This window comes from Ostrinia furnacalis, unplaced genomic scaffold, assembly GCF_004193835.3.
Source record: "Ostrinia furnacalis isolate ACB-3 unplaced genomic scaffold, ASM419383v2 OfSCF0216, whole genome shotgun sequence".
Classification (NCBI taxonomy): domain Eukaryota; kingdom Metazoa; phylum Arthropoda; class Insecta; order Lepidoptera; family Crambidae; genus Ostrinia; species Ostrinia furnacalis.
The window spans coordinates 1,200,992-1,217,388 of record NW_021130455.1 but is presented as its reverse complement, the minus strand read 5'-3'; the positions used below and the strand labels follow the sequence as shown (position 1 = coordinate 1,217,388).

Here is a 16,397-nt window from a genome sequence, read left to right as displayed (position 1 = left end):
ATTCCTGAATTTTCTTTTTAAATAAGAATAATAAAATTCAAAACACGTTCAAAACATTACAAAAAATTTTATTCCTTGTGCTCACCATAGAGTTTATAGAAGTGAAAATATTCGCCATATTTTTCGCTACGAAAATTAAGTTTGACGTAAGAGCCTACAAAATTTTCGAGTGCACTTCCAGAAAAGAAAAACATATTTTTCACCTACATGTAACATGTTCTCATTGAATTCCATTAACACCCAAAACCAGGTGAGTGTTTCGTCCTCGTGTACATCGTTCTAAAGTGTTTATTATGAGCGTACACACATTTGTTGTCATCTACATAACCTTCCTCTCTTTACAGATTCTAGTTAGTTTTAGTCAGTTATCGGCACGTTACGCGTGCTTATTTAGGTATAGGAAGCACACTAGTGGTAAAAGCAGCAATGTGACGAGGAAAGAGGGTGCTGCGAGTTCGTATGATGCAACATTGTGCTCACAAAGTTTGGAGGAGACCCTGAAAAATTTTGATAAGGATGTCTTGAATGAGATGAGGAGGATCGACGTGCGTTCTCTGGCGAGTCTCACTGGTGCCCGGAGGCCTTTGGCCTGCGCCAGGGAGCTGACGTCGACCAGAAAAGTCTCCTATGTATCGGCACAGAGTTTTGACCAGAATAAAAATGGGTGGTGTACCGCAAACTCGCCGCCTACCGTCACTGTGGACATGCGAGGGAATAAAACCAGGTAAATTAAACATTTTCAAGTTTCTAAGTGCTCAATATGTGTTATAGATTGTTGTAATACACCTAGCCAGGGCGCAAACCACCACTTTTTAGTTGGCCGATAGTTGGGCCTTATTCTAATTTGTACATGTCCATACTGATTAACAAAGTTGGTGGCCTGCGCCTAGGCTAACAAGAAGATTCTTATTAGATTTGAAATATTAGAAAATTTGCAGTGTACAAACTTTTATAAAGCTCCAGTATTGTTCCATTTATCTTAAAAATATTAAGAGTTTATCATAAGGTCACTGCCTTTCTTTACTTGTGTCCTACATTGTCTAATTCAGTGATAATGTGTATGTGGTAATGATCTGTCACTGTTCTAAGAATTTCTTAAATTTCTGTACTTTCTATTAATTTTTTTTACTGGATTTCTTCTGATTTTACTTACAAGTGCTTCATGACATACATTTATGAAGCATTAATAAAATTAGTGCCAACAAAAAAAAAATGTTCTGTAACCCATTTTGGACGACCACTCACAAGTGGACCGATGATATCATAAAGGCATCAAGAAGGTGCTGGATGCAGGGCATAATCAACCGAGCATTATGGAAATCATCGAAAGATATATTCAGCAGTGAATGTCCTGTGGCTGAAAAAATTATGATCTTGAACATTTTGAGGCAAACACAGATATAAATCCCAATGTTGGTCAATGTTTTTGGGTCACTCAAACGAAAATAATGCTGACATGCTCTGTAATGTACTTATGTCTTGCCTGCTTCAAATAAAAAGCTTTCTATACTATTCTAAAATCAACTAACAAGGAACTTCTTTCCCCAGATTCAGTTTCACAGACAACTTTGTGGGCCTCCTCGCACGCAGCGTTCAAGACAGCACCTTCCGGTTCAACGTACAAGCCAGAGGATTCAAGACGGAGAGGGGGATCCATGCCGACCTCAAACGGAACCCGAACCTCATTAATAGACTGCGTAAGTTCTTCGGTCAGTATAGCTGTGTGTGTCGTAGGGGTTGCTATAGTGAAATGAAATGACAGGTAGAAGAAACAAGTAGATTAATTTATTTTATTTTATTTGTGTGGGTACGAAAATTGCTAAAGTGCTTAAAAATATAAAGTTAATACAATACGTCAATTTTTGCTTAAGTTGCATTCAAAGTTTCCAAGTTTTTCTACTACTTAATTTTGTATTCATTTCAGCCAAATGATGTCAACTGCTGGACAGAGGCCCCCAAGGATTTCCACATCAACCAGGCACCTCCCGCGACCCTCACCATATCGTCGGTCCACCTAGTGCCGCCTATACCACCACTTTTTAATTTACTCCTTACTTAATACCCCTACTCTATTTTACCAGTTCTGTTTACTGCTTGTGTTGTCACTTAAAAAAAGTGCACACTTCTTACGTTGGGGCAATTCGAAAATTACGATATGCTCAAGAATCTAAAGAGATACTTAAATCTTTTCCAGGGTTAAACGTAAACGACAACACAACTGAGAAACAGTCGGTCAACCTCGGGCCGGAGGTGGCGCCGCGACTCGAGAAGCTTCTCAGCGAAGACCCGGTGCTCACGCACCAGCAGAAGGACAAGATCAAGATCGCATTCGCTGAGGGGTACCTGGCTGGTGGGTGTAGTCTTTAAAGTTCAGAGCCATAGAGTCTAATTTTTTTTATATCCACAATGAGGAAGCTCTTGGACTGCATCTCACCTGATAGTAAGTGACGATCAGGCCGAAGGTGGAAGCGAGCTTCACCCGGAATCCTCAACTACGGAGGAACTATCTCTCTTACCTCTAACTGCCGGAACACAACAATGCTGTTAACATTGTTGTTATGGCGACAGACTTAGGTAAGATGGTGGTAGCTAGACAGGCGGACTTAGACCAAGTCCTACCACCAACCAAACCGAACAGAAATATCTGCCCCCACACTGGGAATCAAACCCGGGACCTTTGCATCTGAAGCAGGTGGTCTTACCACTAGACCACAGAGGCGGTTTAAATTTATAACAAAACAGTCTGTGAATATTGCGTTCGCTGAGGAGTACCTTGCAGGTGTGTGTATTTGTGTAACCTTTAACCCTTAAGTAACATCCTTATTTTTGGTTACACTTTGAACACCCTGGGGCAAAAAAATACCCCATACGGAAATTGAAAAATTTTAAGTAAATATTTAAAATAAATTAAATTTGTGATTTACAGTGTATTAATGGATTCACTGAATTATACGATTGCTTTAAAAGAACGTCAATCTAGCGTAAAGAAACACCTTAAATCAATCATAACAAAAAACAAATAAATTGTCATTGGCAACTAATGAGACTCACAATGGTCTTCTAGAAAAATCTTGGAAAGTTATTGTGGGAACCAAAAATTTACACTAATCGGACATTGAATAGATTTTTTATGCATATTTTAAACACAAAATGAAATAAAACGAAAAGGATAGTGCCAGGGTCTGGACCAAGTGCTGCCCAGAATCAACCCATAGTGCATTTTGTTCCTCAGGCCAATAGTAATGTGTAAACCGTAGCGCACTGAAATCTATCCCTGGAGTTAAGAGAAAAATAGAGTTTTGTTTTGAATTATTTTCATACAAAATATCGTCGATATATACGTACTACGCATAAGATTTCGTGATTTTGGCATTAAACAACACTCGCTATGTTGAACTTAACCATACTGCATCCGTACACCTTACTTTAGTGCGACTTAGACATTCTTTATGCGATCTAACGCTGTTGCAATAGTTTGGTTAGTTGAGAGAAATCATTATTTTCAAAATGAAGCAAGAAGTTTTAGTTCTCTATCCTTACGAAAAATCAATTTATTGGTGTATTAGAGTAGATTATTGAAGTTATTGTAAGCTAAAACTTCTTACTCCATTTTGGAAATAATTGATTTCGGTCTCTTAACTAAACTACTGAAACAGCGCTTGATCGCTTATAAATAATGTCGAAGTTGTACTAAAGTAAGGTGTACGGATGCAGTATGGTTAAGTTCAACATAACGAGTGTTATTTAATGCCAAAATCGCGAAATCTTATGCGTAGTAGGTATACATCGATGATATTTTGTATGTAAATAATTCAAAACAAAACTCTTTTTTTCTCTTAACTCCAGGGATAGATTTCAGTGCGCTCCAGTTTACAAATTAGTATTGGCTTGAGGAATAAAATGCACTATAGTTTCAGTCTGGGCAGCACTTGGTCCAACTTCCATACATCGATTGGCACTGTCCTTTCTGGCTTTATTATTAAGCAAAATAAAAAAACTTATTTTCTTATAAAATTATGATAAAATATTTATAAATATCTTTTATTTATTTTATTCGTAATTATTTTTTTCAAAACACATCAGACACGCTGAATTACTACGTAATTATCACTTTTGAGCCCTATTTCTGTGTCGAATTTATTTATTTATTTAATTATTATTATGAACGCTCTGTTCTGAGGGGATGTCTTCAAAGTTCGAAAAGTATCATGTAAATAGGCTCTAATTATCTCTCTGCGTTCTAGAGACAATGTGCTACTTAATCGTCATATAAATATTTACTCATTTTGTTTAAATGTTGTAAAAACCTATTAATAACATTTTAGGTGATGATAAATTAAAGTATGCGTAACTAACACCCTGGGGTAAATTTCTGCCCCACCTACCTGTACAAGCCAAACGGATGATTTTTTCACATCCCGCATCTACGAGCTCAAAGCGCACACTCTGGATTGAGAATACACAAAACGACATTGCACTAGCTACGCTAGAAAAAAAGATATGTCAATTTTATGCGCCTGGGGTAAAAAATTACCCCACGGTGTTACTTAAGGGTTAAGATTAGAGCCATAGAGTCTAGTTTATAACGAAACAGTGGATGAACTTAGAGCATGGTGTCATCATCATTTCAGCCAGAGGACGTCCACTGCTGAACATATGCCTCCCCCAATGCTTTCCATGTTGATCGATTGGTAGCGGCCTAAGTCCAGCGCTTCCCTGATACCTTTATGATGTCGTCGGTCCACGTTGTAGGTGCGTTTTCCGGTACCCGGCCTCCACTCCAGAACCTTGCTGCCCCATCGGTTCTGTTCCCCGTCAGTTCTGTGTTCAACGTGCCCTGCCCATTGCCACTTCAGCTTGCTAATCCGTCGGGCTATGTCAGCGACTTTGGTGTAGCCTTTAAGATTAGAGCCATAGAATCTAGTTTATAACGAAACAGTCAGTCAACCTCGGCCCGGAGGTGGCGCCGCGACTTGAGAAGCTTCTTAGCGACCTTGGGGACCTTGACCCTTAGCGAGGGGTACCTGCAAGGTACCCCTCTATGCCTTTAAGTTTAAAACTTTAGGCCGTGTTTTATAATTTTTTAGGAAACCTATTTGTCAGTTAAGTACAAGTCTTAGTTTCACTGGTATCAAATAGATATGGTGGGCATCAAGCCAATATTTCTTGCTTATAAATACAACACTGACTGGTTATCAGTGACACCCGAGCAGATATTTATAGCGTTATATGACAGTAATGTAATTATTGAAACCAGTGTAATGTACCTCTAGAGTTAGTAAAAATACCTTATTGCCCAAAGCGATATGACTTCACCTCTCGACTGTGGCTTCTACTTCTTTAGCGTTCAATTGGAGCCATTGTCCTTCCCACTAGTGTGTGACAGAACCTTGCTCTACTCTTTTGTTTTTTTTTTATCTAAATCGCGGAAGCTCTTGGCCTGTATCTCACCTGATGGTAAGTGACGATCAGGCCGAAGATGGAAGCGAGCTTCACCCGGAATCCTCAACCACGGAGGAACTGGCTATCTTACCTCTAACTGCCGGAACACAACAATGCTGTTAACATTGTTGTTATGGCGACAGACTTAGGTAAGATGGTGGTAGCTAGCCAGGCGGACTTAGAACAAGCCCTACCACTAATCAAATCAAACAGAAAAATCTGGCCCCACTGGGAATCGAACCCGGGGACCTCTACTCTAGAGTCCCTTGTTGGAATTAACGTGCCTCCGACATCATTCCAAAAACCTGCAACGTTGTGAGAATCGAAACAGTTTCGTCCCTTCCATGTTTGACCATAACTTTTGACCGTTTTTCCAGGTTCCCACCCAGACAACGTGCGCGGCACCAAAGCGTCCAAATACCTGAAGCTGGTGCAGCAACTGCTGACCATCGTGCTGTTCCTGGCCATCTTCGTCAGCCTCATGGCGTCCGTCAGCGGGACAGTCTTCCGGTAACTATTATTAGCGGTTGCAGCTTCCGATTAGCATGATAATGGGTTCATTGAGGGCAGAGGGCAGGGAGAAGACAGCCAGTCTCCCTGTGAAGCCTCTAGCCTTTGTGTCACCAGCCTCGTACGGTGCCGTCAGCGGGACAGTCTTCCGGTAACTATTATTAGCGGTCGCAGCTTCCGGTTAGCATCAGAGTATGGGAGCATCGAGGGGAGAGGGCAGGGGAAGACAGCCAGTCCCCCTGTGAAGCCTAGAGGCTGTGTCACCAGCCTCATACGGCTCCGTCAGCGGGACAGTCTTCCGGTAACTATTATTAGCGGTCGCAGCTTCCGATTAGCATGATGTTATGGGTTCATTGAGGGCAGAGGGCAGGGAGAAGACAGCCAGTCTCCCTGTGAAGCCTCTACCTTTGTGTCACTCACTACACGGCCTCCGTCAGCGGGACAGTTTTCCGGTAACTATTATTAGCGGTTGCAGCTTCCGATTAGCATGATGTTATGGGAGCATCGAGGGGAGAGGGCAGGGGAAGACAGCCAGTCCCCCTGTGAAGCCTAGAGGCTGTGTCACCAGCCTCATACGGCTCCGTCAGCGGGACAGTCTTCCGGTAACTATTATTAGCGGTCGCAGCTTCCGATTAGCATGATGTTATGGGTTCATTGAGGGCAGAGGGCAGGGAGAAGACAGCCAGTCTCCCTGTGAAGCCTCTACCTTTGTGTCACTCACTACACGGCCTCCGTCAGCGGGACAGTTTTCCGGTAACTATTATTAGCGGTTGCAGCTTCCGATTAGCATGATGTTATGGGAGCATCGAGGGGAGAGGGCAGGGGAAGACAGCCAGTCCCCCTGTGAAGCCTCTACCTTTGTGTCACTCACTATACGGCCTCCGTCAACGGGACAGTCTTCCGGTTACTATTATTAGCGGTCGCAGCTTCCGATTAGCATCAGAGTATGGGAGCATCGAGGGGAGAGGGCAGGGGAAGACAGCCAGTCCCCCTGTGAAGCCTCTACCTTTGTGTCACTCACTACACGGCCTCCGTCAACGGGACAGTCTTCCGGTAACTATCATTAGCGGTCGCAGCTTCCGATTAGCATCAGAGTATGGGAGCATCGAGGGGAGAGGGCAGGGGAAGACAGCCAGTGCCCATGGGAAGCCTCTACCGTTATGTCACAAGTCTCATACGGCTCCGACAGCGGGACAGTCGTCCGGTAACTATCACAAGCAGTCACGGCGTTAGATAAACATCAGATGATGGGAGCATCGAGGGGAGAGGGCAGGGGAAGACAGCCAGTCCCCCTGTGAAGCCTAGAGGTTGTGTCACCAGCCTCATACGGCTCCGTCAGCGGGACAGTCTTCCGGTAACTATCACTGGCGGTCACATTCATTGGCGTTCCGAGTGGCACAACGCAACGTATTGAAGGCATATCTATACTTGTATACTAATATTATAAATGCGAAAGTAACTCTCGTCTGTCTGTCGGTTTGTCTGTCTGTCTCGCTTTCACACCTAAACCACTGAACCGATTTTGATGAAATTTGGCAGAGATAGTTTGAGTCCCGGGAACGGACATAGGATAGATTTTATCCCGGTTTTTGAAACAGGGACGCGCGCGATAAGTTTTTCTGTGACAGACAAAATTCCACGCGGGCGAAGCCGCGGGCGAAAAGCTAGTGCTGTATATGCCTTCAATGTGGTGTATATGATATACATACACCTTACACTCATTTCCGTCACCTTCTACGACCTCACTATCAGAAATAGTATTAAGCCAGTTTTCACCATGAATCCCTAATTTTATTAAGTGACCCCTATTAAAACAAAATTCCTGTGTTAGGGGTCACTTAAAAATTAGGATTGATGGTGAAAACGAGCATTATTCTCCTGCAGTGGACAGAATAGATCACAGCAGATTACACTGGTCAGTAGACCGCATTATATCCAGGCTTAACAATATCCCATTTCAGTAATAGTATTAGTCTACTGCGAAAGACTGAGTAGACCGCAGCAGATTACCCTGGTCTTCTGCAGTGGACCGAGTAGGTAGACCATAGTAGACACAGGCTTAACAATATCCAATATCAGAAATAGTATTAGTCTACTGCAAAAGACGTCAGTTTACCCTGGTCTTCTGCAGTAGACCGAGTAGACTACAGTATAGACCCAGGCCCAAAAGAGTCCCTATCAGAAATAATCAGTTTGGTTGGTAAAACATGCGCAGGATTCAGCTAGGCAACCAAGTGGAAGTGGACCCGGAAGACATCTCCGTCACCTTCGATGACGTCACTCTCTAACAGTATAATATCAGTCTCCTGCAGTAGACCGCAATAGACCCAGGCTAAACAATATCCCAAATCAAATTATAATATTAGTCTAATGCCAAAAACTGAGTAGACCGCAGCAGATTACGTTGGTCTACTACAGTAGACCGAGTAGACCATAGTAGACACAGGCATAACAGTATCCCAAATCACAAATAGTATTAGTCTACTGCAGAAGACATTGGTTTATCCTGGTCTTCTTCAGTAGACCGAGTAGACTACAGTATAAAACCAGGCCTAATAGTACCCTTATCAGAAATAATCAGTTTGGTTGGTAAAACATGCGCAGGATTCAGCTAGGCAACCAAGTGGAGGTGGACCCGGAAGACATCTCCGTCACCTTCGATGACGTCAAGGGAGCTGATGAGGCGAAGCAGGAACTGCTGGATGTTGTGAGTATCCTACTTTCACGATAAAGCATTTGACACACTGGATGCGTTCTGGGGTCTACGGTCAAATGACCGCAACCCGCACCTCTCAGTTTATGCCCGCACTGTCTGATCGCTACAAATGTATAGAGACCGATAATATTGTTCACACACAATATTTATTTATTTATTTATCTTTATTAAAGAAACATACAGCCTTGTTTGACACATGCAGCTTTAACTTAAGTGGGTTATACATTGGCCTTTAAAGTTTCTAAAGCTAACACAAGCATTAATAATATAATAATAATATTATATTTATTTAATGTATCCAGAGTTACAAAAATATGCTTAAGTAGCTACATAATATGTATAAACATAATCAACTAACTTAGGTCTAAGCAAATTATGAGAGGTTTACGATGACAGCTGTACTAGTATGCACTGTGTCACAGCTGTCAGCGTCTTCCACCTTCAAAGTTACAATCAGAAGTTAGAAATGCTTACTTTGGGGCTATCTGGCGCTGTATGAATTTGTCCAAAGAATTATAAAAAAAAATCATACATAATGCGGTCTGCGTTCACTTTAGAGAACGTAAAACGCATCCAGTGTGGCATATGCTAAAGGGCTATTTTCCTGTAAAGTGGAGACGAGATGTGTAAGCAACCAATATAATTTTATTATTTTGCATGTCTTCAGTGGTGGTCGGTTGAGCAAAGTTTCGCTCCGATTGGTAGAATTAACCCTACTCGGTATGTCACTCGTATCCACACGTCTCGCCTCCTCTCTGGTTTAATGGAAAACGGTTTAATGCCCGTTTTCACCATCATTCCCTAATCTTTAAGTGACCCCTTAGAAAATAATATACCTGTTAAGTGTTACATAAGGGGGTCACTTAAAAATTAGGGATTGATGGTGAAAACTGGCATAAGACTACTTGATGCCTTAAACAATACATCACCTTTTACGTCTTGTAGACTGAAATAAATGATAATTTTCACCTTATTTATCCTTCTCTACAGGTGGAATTCCTAAAATCCCCCGAGAAGTTCTCATCTCTAGGGGGCAAGCTACCTAAAGGAGTGCTTTTAGTTGGCCCTCCTGGCACCGGCAAGACTCTACTAGCTAGGGCGGTGGCTGGCGAAGCGAGGGTGCCTTTCTTCCACGCTGCAGGACCAGAGTTTGATGAGATACTGGTCGGCCAGGGCGCTAGAAGAGTTCGAGATTTGTTCAGTAAGTGATATAGCTTCTAGACTGTTATGCAAGCCTGGTACATGATGCCTTAGCGGATTCTTTCTGGAGCAATAATTGGGATTCTAGCTGAGTCCAGGATTTGTTCAGTAAATGATATAATACCTTCTAGTGAGTTCTGGGCGCCTGGTACATGATTCCTGAGTAGGTTTGTTTTTGAGAGCGAAAACTTGATCTTCACTTGGGATCAAGCTACGTAAGTCCAGTTGTTCAGCAACTGATCCTTCTAGGGAGTTCTGAGCCCCTGGTGCTTAATTTTTGAGCTGGTTTGTTTGGGAACAAAAATTGGAAGCAAAGTTACCTCAAAGGGTGCTCTTAGTTGGACCTCCTGGCACCGGCAAGATTCTACTAGCTAGGGCGGTGGCTGGCGAAGCGAGGGTGCCTTTCTTCCATGCTGCTGGACCAGAGTTTGATGAGATTCTGGTCGGCCAAGGAGCTAGCTGAGTTCGGGATTTATTCAGTAAGTGTTTATAACTCCTAGACTCTTATGAGCGCCTGGTACTTTTGATGCCTGAACGGATTCTTTCTGGAGCAATAATTGGGATTCTAGCTGAGTCCGGGATTTGTTCAGTAAGTGTTATAGCACAAGGTGGACCGACGACATCATAAAGGTAGCAGGAAGGCACTGAACGCAGGCCGCTACCAACCGGGCAACATGGAAAGCATTGTTGGAGGCCTATGTTCAGCAGTGGACGTGCTATGGCTGAGATGATGATAGCTCCTAGACTGTTATGAGCGCCTGGTACTTGATGCTTGAGCGGATTCTTTATAGAGCAATAATTGGGAATCTGGCTGAGTCTGGATTTTGTTCGGTAAGTGATATACCTTCTAGGAAGTTCTGAGACCCTGGTACTTAATTTCTGAGCTGGTTTGTTTGGGAACAAAAATTGGAAGCAAAGTTGCTCAAAGGATGCTCTTAGTTGGACCTCCTGGCACCGGCAAGACTCTACTCGCTAGAGCGGTGGCTGGCGAAGCGAGGGTGCCGTTCTTCCATGCTGCTGGACCAGAGTTCGATGAGATACTGGTCGGCCAGGGCGCTAGAAGAGTTCGAGATTTGTTCAGTAAGTGATATAGCTTCTAGACTGTTATGCAAGCCTGGTACTTGATGCCTTATGTGGAGATTTTCCGGAGCAATAATTGGGAATCGGCTGAGTCCGGGATTTGTTCAGTAAGTGATCTAGCTCATGCGCCTGGTACATGATCTATAAACGAATTTTTTTTTTTTCAAATTCAAATGGGAAACTAGTTGTATCCAGTTGCTTCTAGGTTGTTCTGGGCGCCTGGTACATGATTCCGAAGTAGGTTTGTTTGAGTTGACAGCGAAAACTTGGTCTTTACTTGGAAGCAAGCTATGAGTATATCCAGGAGTTGTTCAGCAACTGATTGAGCACCTGGTACTTACTCCTTGAGGTGATTTGTTTGGGAACAAAAATCGGAAGCAAAGTTTCCTCAAAGAGTGCTCTTAGTTAGTCTTCCTGGCACCGGCAAGACTCTACTCGATAGAGCGGTGGCTGGAGAAGCGAGGGTGCCTTTTTTCCATGCTGCTGGACCAGAGTTTGATGAGATACTGGTCGGCCAGGGCGCTAGAAGAGTTCGGGATTTGTTCAGTAAGTGATATAGCTTCTAGGGAGTTCTGGGCGCCTGTTACTTTTGATGCCTGAACGGATTCTTTCTGGAGCTTTAAATTGGCAAACGAGAGCTGAGGGATTTTGTTCGGTAAGTGAAAATAGCTTCTAGGGAATTCTGGACGCCTGGTACATCATTCCAGAGTAGGTTTGTTTGAGTTGAGAGTTGAGAGCGAAAACTTAGTCTTTGGTTATTCAGCAACTGATATACCTTTTAGGGAGTTCTGGGCGCCTGGTACTTAATCCTTCAGTCGGTTTGTTTGGGAACAAAAATCGGAAGCAAAGTTTCCTCAAATGGTGCTGCTCTTAGTTGGCCCTCCTGGCACCGGCAAGACTACTCGCTAGAGCGGTGGCTGGCGAAGCTAGGGTGCCGTTCTTCCATGCTGCTGGACCAGAGTTCGATGAGATACTGGTCGGCCAGGGCGCTAGAAGAGTTCGAGATTTGTTCAGTAAGTGATATAGCTTCTAGACTGTTATGCAAGCCTGGTACTTGATGCCTTATGTGGAGTTTTTCCGGAGCAATAATTGGGAATCTGGCTGAGTCCGGGATTTGTTCAGTAAGTGATTTAGCACAAGGTGGACTGACGACATCATAACTGTAGCAGGAAGGCGCTGGACGCAGTCCGCTACCAACCGGGCAACATGGAAAGCATTGGGGGAGGCCTATGTTCAGCAGTGGACGTCCTATGGCTGAGATGATGATGATATAGCTCCTAGACTGTTCTAAGCGCCTGGTAGTTGATATCTAAACGGATTCTTTCTGGAGAAATAATTGAGAAACTAGTTGCATCCAGATTTTGTTTGGTAAGTGATATAGCTTCTAGGGAGTTCTGGGCGCCTGGTACATGATTCCGGAGTAGGTTTGTTATTGAGAGCGAAAACTTGGTCTTCACTTGAAAGCAAGCTATTAAGTCCTGTGGGTCTAGACAAAGTGCAAATTATAATCGCAAACCAGTCGAAAATTGGTCGAAAAGCCCCTTTTTTGTATGGAGTTTTGACGGTTTCGATTTTCGATTCGATCAAAAAGTGCGTTTTGTCTAGGGGGCTGGAGTTTTTCAGCACCTGATATACCTTCTGGAGCGTTATGAGCGTCTGGTACTTAACCTTTAACCAGTGACACGTAGTCTGACAGGCGTCTCATGTTTTTCAAATTCTTAGAATTGACCACTTCCCCTCGCTTGCAGCGACCCAGCGTCTTAGTAGCTTTTGTTTTAGTGCTAAAACGACCACAGAAGAAGGCAGACGTGTTATCGGTTGTTTTGCACGTAAGTTATACGAATTAGAAAATCGATCGTAGCCTGTGAGGCTACATGTCCCTAGTTGTCATACAAAAACTTTTACACTCTACTTTTTGTTTTAAGTGCAAAATGGCAGAAAAGACTAGGAAATGATAACTCCAGCCCACNGGGGGGGGTGTCCGCCCAGGGTGCCTAGCATCAGGGGGTGACAACGGAGTGACAACTCAGTCGCGAAGATTAGTGCCCACAGGTGCATCTGCATGACAAGGACATGGCGCATCTGATACCTATGTCATGATAAGGGGGTGCATGCGATTGGTATCATCTCATCATAATAATATAGCTCATGACTTAGTACTAAAATCTTTCGGCTTCAAATCGGTAATCCGAAAATTCTGGGGGACACCAGACCATTCTGGGGTGCATTAGCCCCCCGCAATATGAACATCCAACTTATGGTCTTATGAGGGGTGAGGAGGGGGGGAAGGGGTCGCCCCGGGTGCCAAGCCATGCTACGCCGCCACAGTACACTTGTGTTGGGGTGTTACAATCCCATATGTTTGCAATGTTCTCGCCTTTTCTGCAAAAATTGCCATTGATTTTATGCCAAATTGAGCTGGTGTCAGAATTTTTATTTTTAGTTTTCAGAAGTGGCTTTTATGTTTTTTCGGTTTCTGTGTTATTAGATTTTTAGTAAAAAGTATTAAATTTGACATAGCATTTATAAAAAGTCTATTAAAATGCTATAAAAGGACCTCATATCAATTGAGGCTGAAAATTACCACTAATTGGTAATTACAGTTTTTTTCTATGTAATTATAAAAAAATGATTGAATTCATTTACATTTGTTTTATTGACATACCAATAGTTAAATACAAATACAATTTTAAAGTAATCCACTTGCAATTTTGTCAATTTTTTGATTTCGAAGTAGTAGCCTGTGAGACGTCATGTCCCTTATAGTGTTATAAAATAGTCATGTCACTGGTTAAAGGTTAATACTTGAGTTGGTTTGTTTGGGAACAAAAATTGGAAGCAAAGTTTACCTCAAAGGGAAAAATTGGATATCTGGGCGCCTGATAACGGAGCAGAATTTTTCAGTGGATGCCAAGATACCTAAAAGGCTGCTGCAAGTTCTCCAGCTAGTTGATTCATTACTTCTCTAAATATGTGACAAGTTTTTATTACGTCAACCACTGTTGGGCAGTTTGTTTACGTGTCTGAATCATTGACCATATCAACGGAAGAATGCTTAGCCAGAAGGTATAATAAAATCTGGTAATTGGCCAGTCGAAAATGCAGCCAAATATTTAATTTAATACATTTCTTATTAGAAGCCCCATTAAACAGACGTTTGTCTTCACAGAAGCGGCGAAGGAGCGCGCGCCGTGCGTGATATTCATCGACGAGATTGACTCCGTCGGTGCTAAAAGGACCAACAGTGTACTGCACCCGTATGCCAATCAGGTAAAGTGGCCGTAGAACCTTTACTTCATCATTAATCATTGGTCCACTGTTAAATGTAGACTTCTTGCACTTAAAACTCACGTATACGCAAACTAAATGAATCTATAGAACATTTTTTTTTAATTTGACATCGACATTTTCAGCCTATCCTAGTCCACACCTTCCTCAATATCGTAGGCTTCATGGACCCACGTGTACTCCAACTAAGTCTGGAATCAATCGAATCTATACATATATTTTTTACATCTTTTTCATCAGGCCACCGTAGGGAATCAGTGCCGGCATTCCTTAGGCATGCCGAAATCTGTCACGGATTCGCTTGTGTCGAATGGCACGACCATGCCTCTGTTGGCCAGCCAACATGTTCTTCCGAAGTGGTGTTAATTCATTTAAATTAGATTTTTTTTTCTTCCAGACGATAAACCAGCTGCTATCAGAGATGGATGGCTTCCACCAGAATGAGGGAGTCATCGTGTTGGGTGCCACCAATCGTCGAGACGACTTGGATCAAGCCTTACTGCGGCCGGGACGATTCGACGTCGAGGTACCGTACCTACTTAACATTTCAGAAAAACTTTGTTGACCAGCGTTTTGGAGACTTTTTTGTTATCCACAACGAGGAAGCTCTTGGCCTGTATCTCACCTGATGGTAAGTGATGATCAGGCCGAAGGTGGAAGCGAGCTTCACCCGGAATCCTCAACCACGGAGGAACTGGCTATCTTACCTCTAACTGCCGGAACACAACAATGCTATGCAATGTTAACATTGTTGTTATGGCGACAGACTTAGGTAAGATGGTGGTAGCTAGCCAGGCGGACTTAGAGCAAGCCCTACCACCAACCAAACCGAACAGAAAAATCTGCCCCCACTGGGAATCGAACTCGGGTCCTCTGCGTCTGAAGCAGGTGGTCTTACCACTAGTCCACAGAGGCGATTCAACCACAGAGGCTTTCTTTACTGGCCACCAGACACTTTCTAGTGTCAGAGAATCTATAGGCAGCTGGTAGGTTGGGTGTGAAAGTGATAGAACTTCCTCCGGTGACTTGACTTTGACTGCGAACCATTGGAGCATCATTCGAAGACTTGGAACCCCCTACGCACCTTAATGTCCATTGGAGACAGAAGGCGATCAAATTGTAGCCTTGTCTAACCCTTTGCCGACGCCGAAGCAAGGGCGTGTTTGGATCGTCGTCGCGTTTTATTTATTTATTTTATTTTATTTATTAGGACAACCAACTGTGTTTTGACTGTGTCTTTGCCACATGACGTCTTCTCTAACGAAAACTATCATCATCATCATCATTATTTCAGCCATAGGACGTCCACTGCTGAACATAGGCCTTCTCCAATGATTTCCACAAAGGCCGGTTGGTAACGGCAGACTAAATACAAATGAGTAGGTCAAAATTCGGCGCAACACCCCGCTAACTGTGCCGCTAATCCCCGCTAAATTTTGTCAGTGTGTGTGTGCGTGCGCGCCGCATACGTATTGGCGCGCTCATATACAAACCGCGCTCGGTGCGTTTCTATGAAGATGACCTACTCATTTGTATTTACTCGATCGCTCGGAATCGCTCGGATCGATCGGAAGAGATCGCTTCATAGCGATAAGACCGCCTAATTGTACCTTGTGTGTTCCTTTTCTTCTGTTATGTTATTTGTTTGGTGTGCAATAAAGTGTATTTATTATTATTATTATTATTACTCTGGTAACGGCCTGCATCCAGCGCCTTCCTGCTACCTTTACGAAACCTTTAAGGGGTAATCCATAAAGTACGTCACACGTAAAGGGGGGGGGGGGGGGCGACAAAGTGTGACAGGGTGGGAAAAGGGGTGGGGGGGGTCCTAAGTTTCGTGACATCACATTTCAATTGTTTCAAATATTTGATATACTTAATGTTGATTTCATAAAAAAGTACCCACTTAATTTAAATGGAAATAAAACTATTTTAAACTATTATGTTGCATTTTTTACTATAAAATATATATATAGTCTGCCCGCGACCATGACTCGTGCAACCGAGCCGAAACGTCGGGAGGGTAAATATTATTTACCGTTAAAATAGATATTGTTGCAATAAATCCCGTGTAAAACTAATTTCGGAACTGCTGTTCTAATTTAATAATTTTTCGATGTGAAATTGCAAAACATGTGACGTCACATTAGGGAGGGGGGGG

General features: G+C 43.0%; 1 protein-coding gene across 1 annotated transcript in view; it reads left to right on the top strand.

Annotated features, from left to right (window-relative positions):
* Positions 1–109: 109 nt before the first annotated feature.
* The window catches only part of YME1L (ATP-dependent zinc metalloprotease YME1L), a 38,279-nt gene continuing 21,991 nt past the window's right edge, over positions 110–16,397 (top strand). Inside the window, exons 1-9 of the mRNA XM_028310356.1 lie at positions 110–250; positions 345–724; positions 1,549–1,697; positions 2,195–2,350; positions 5,820–5,952; positions 8,557–8,659; positions 9,659–9,869; positions 14,118–14,218; positions 14,634–14,762. Of these exons, the coding sequence (XP_028166157.1) occupies positions 215–250; positions 345–724; positions 1,549–1,697; positions 2,195–2,350; positions 5,820–5,952; positions 8,557–8,659; positions 9,659–9,869; positions 14,118–14,218; positions 14,634–14,762 (1,398 nt within the window). The 5' untranslated portion in view covers positions 110–214. The remainder of the gene's footprint in view (positions 251–344; positions 725–1,548; positions 1,698–2,194; positions 2,351–5,819; positions 5,953–8,556; positions 8,660–9,658; positions 9,870–14,117; positions 14,219–14,633; positions 14,763–16,397) is intronic.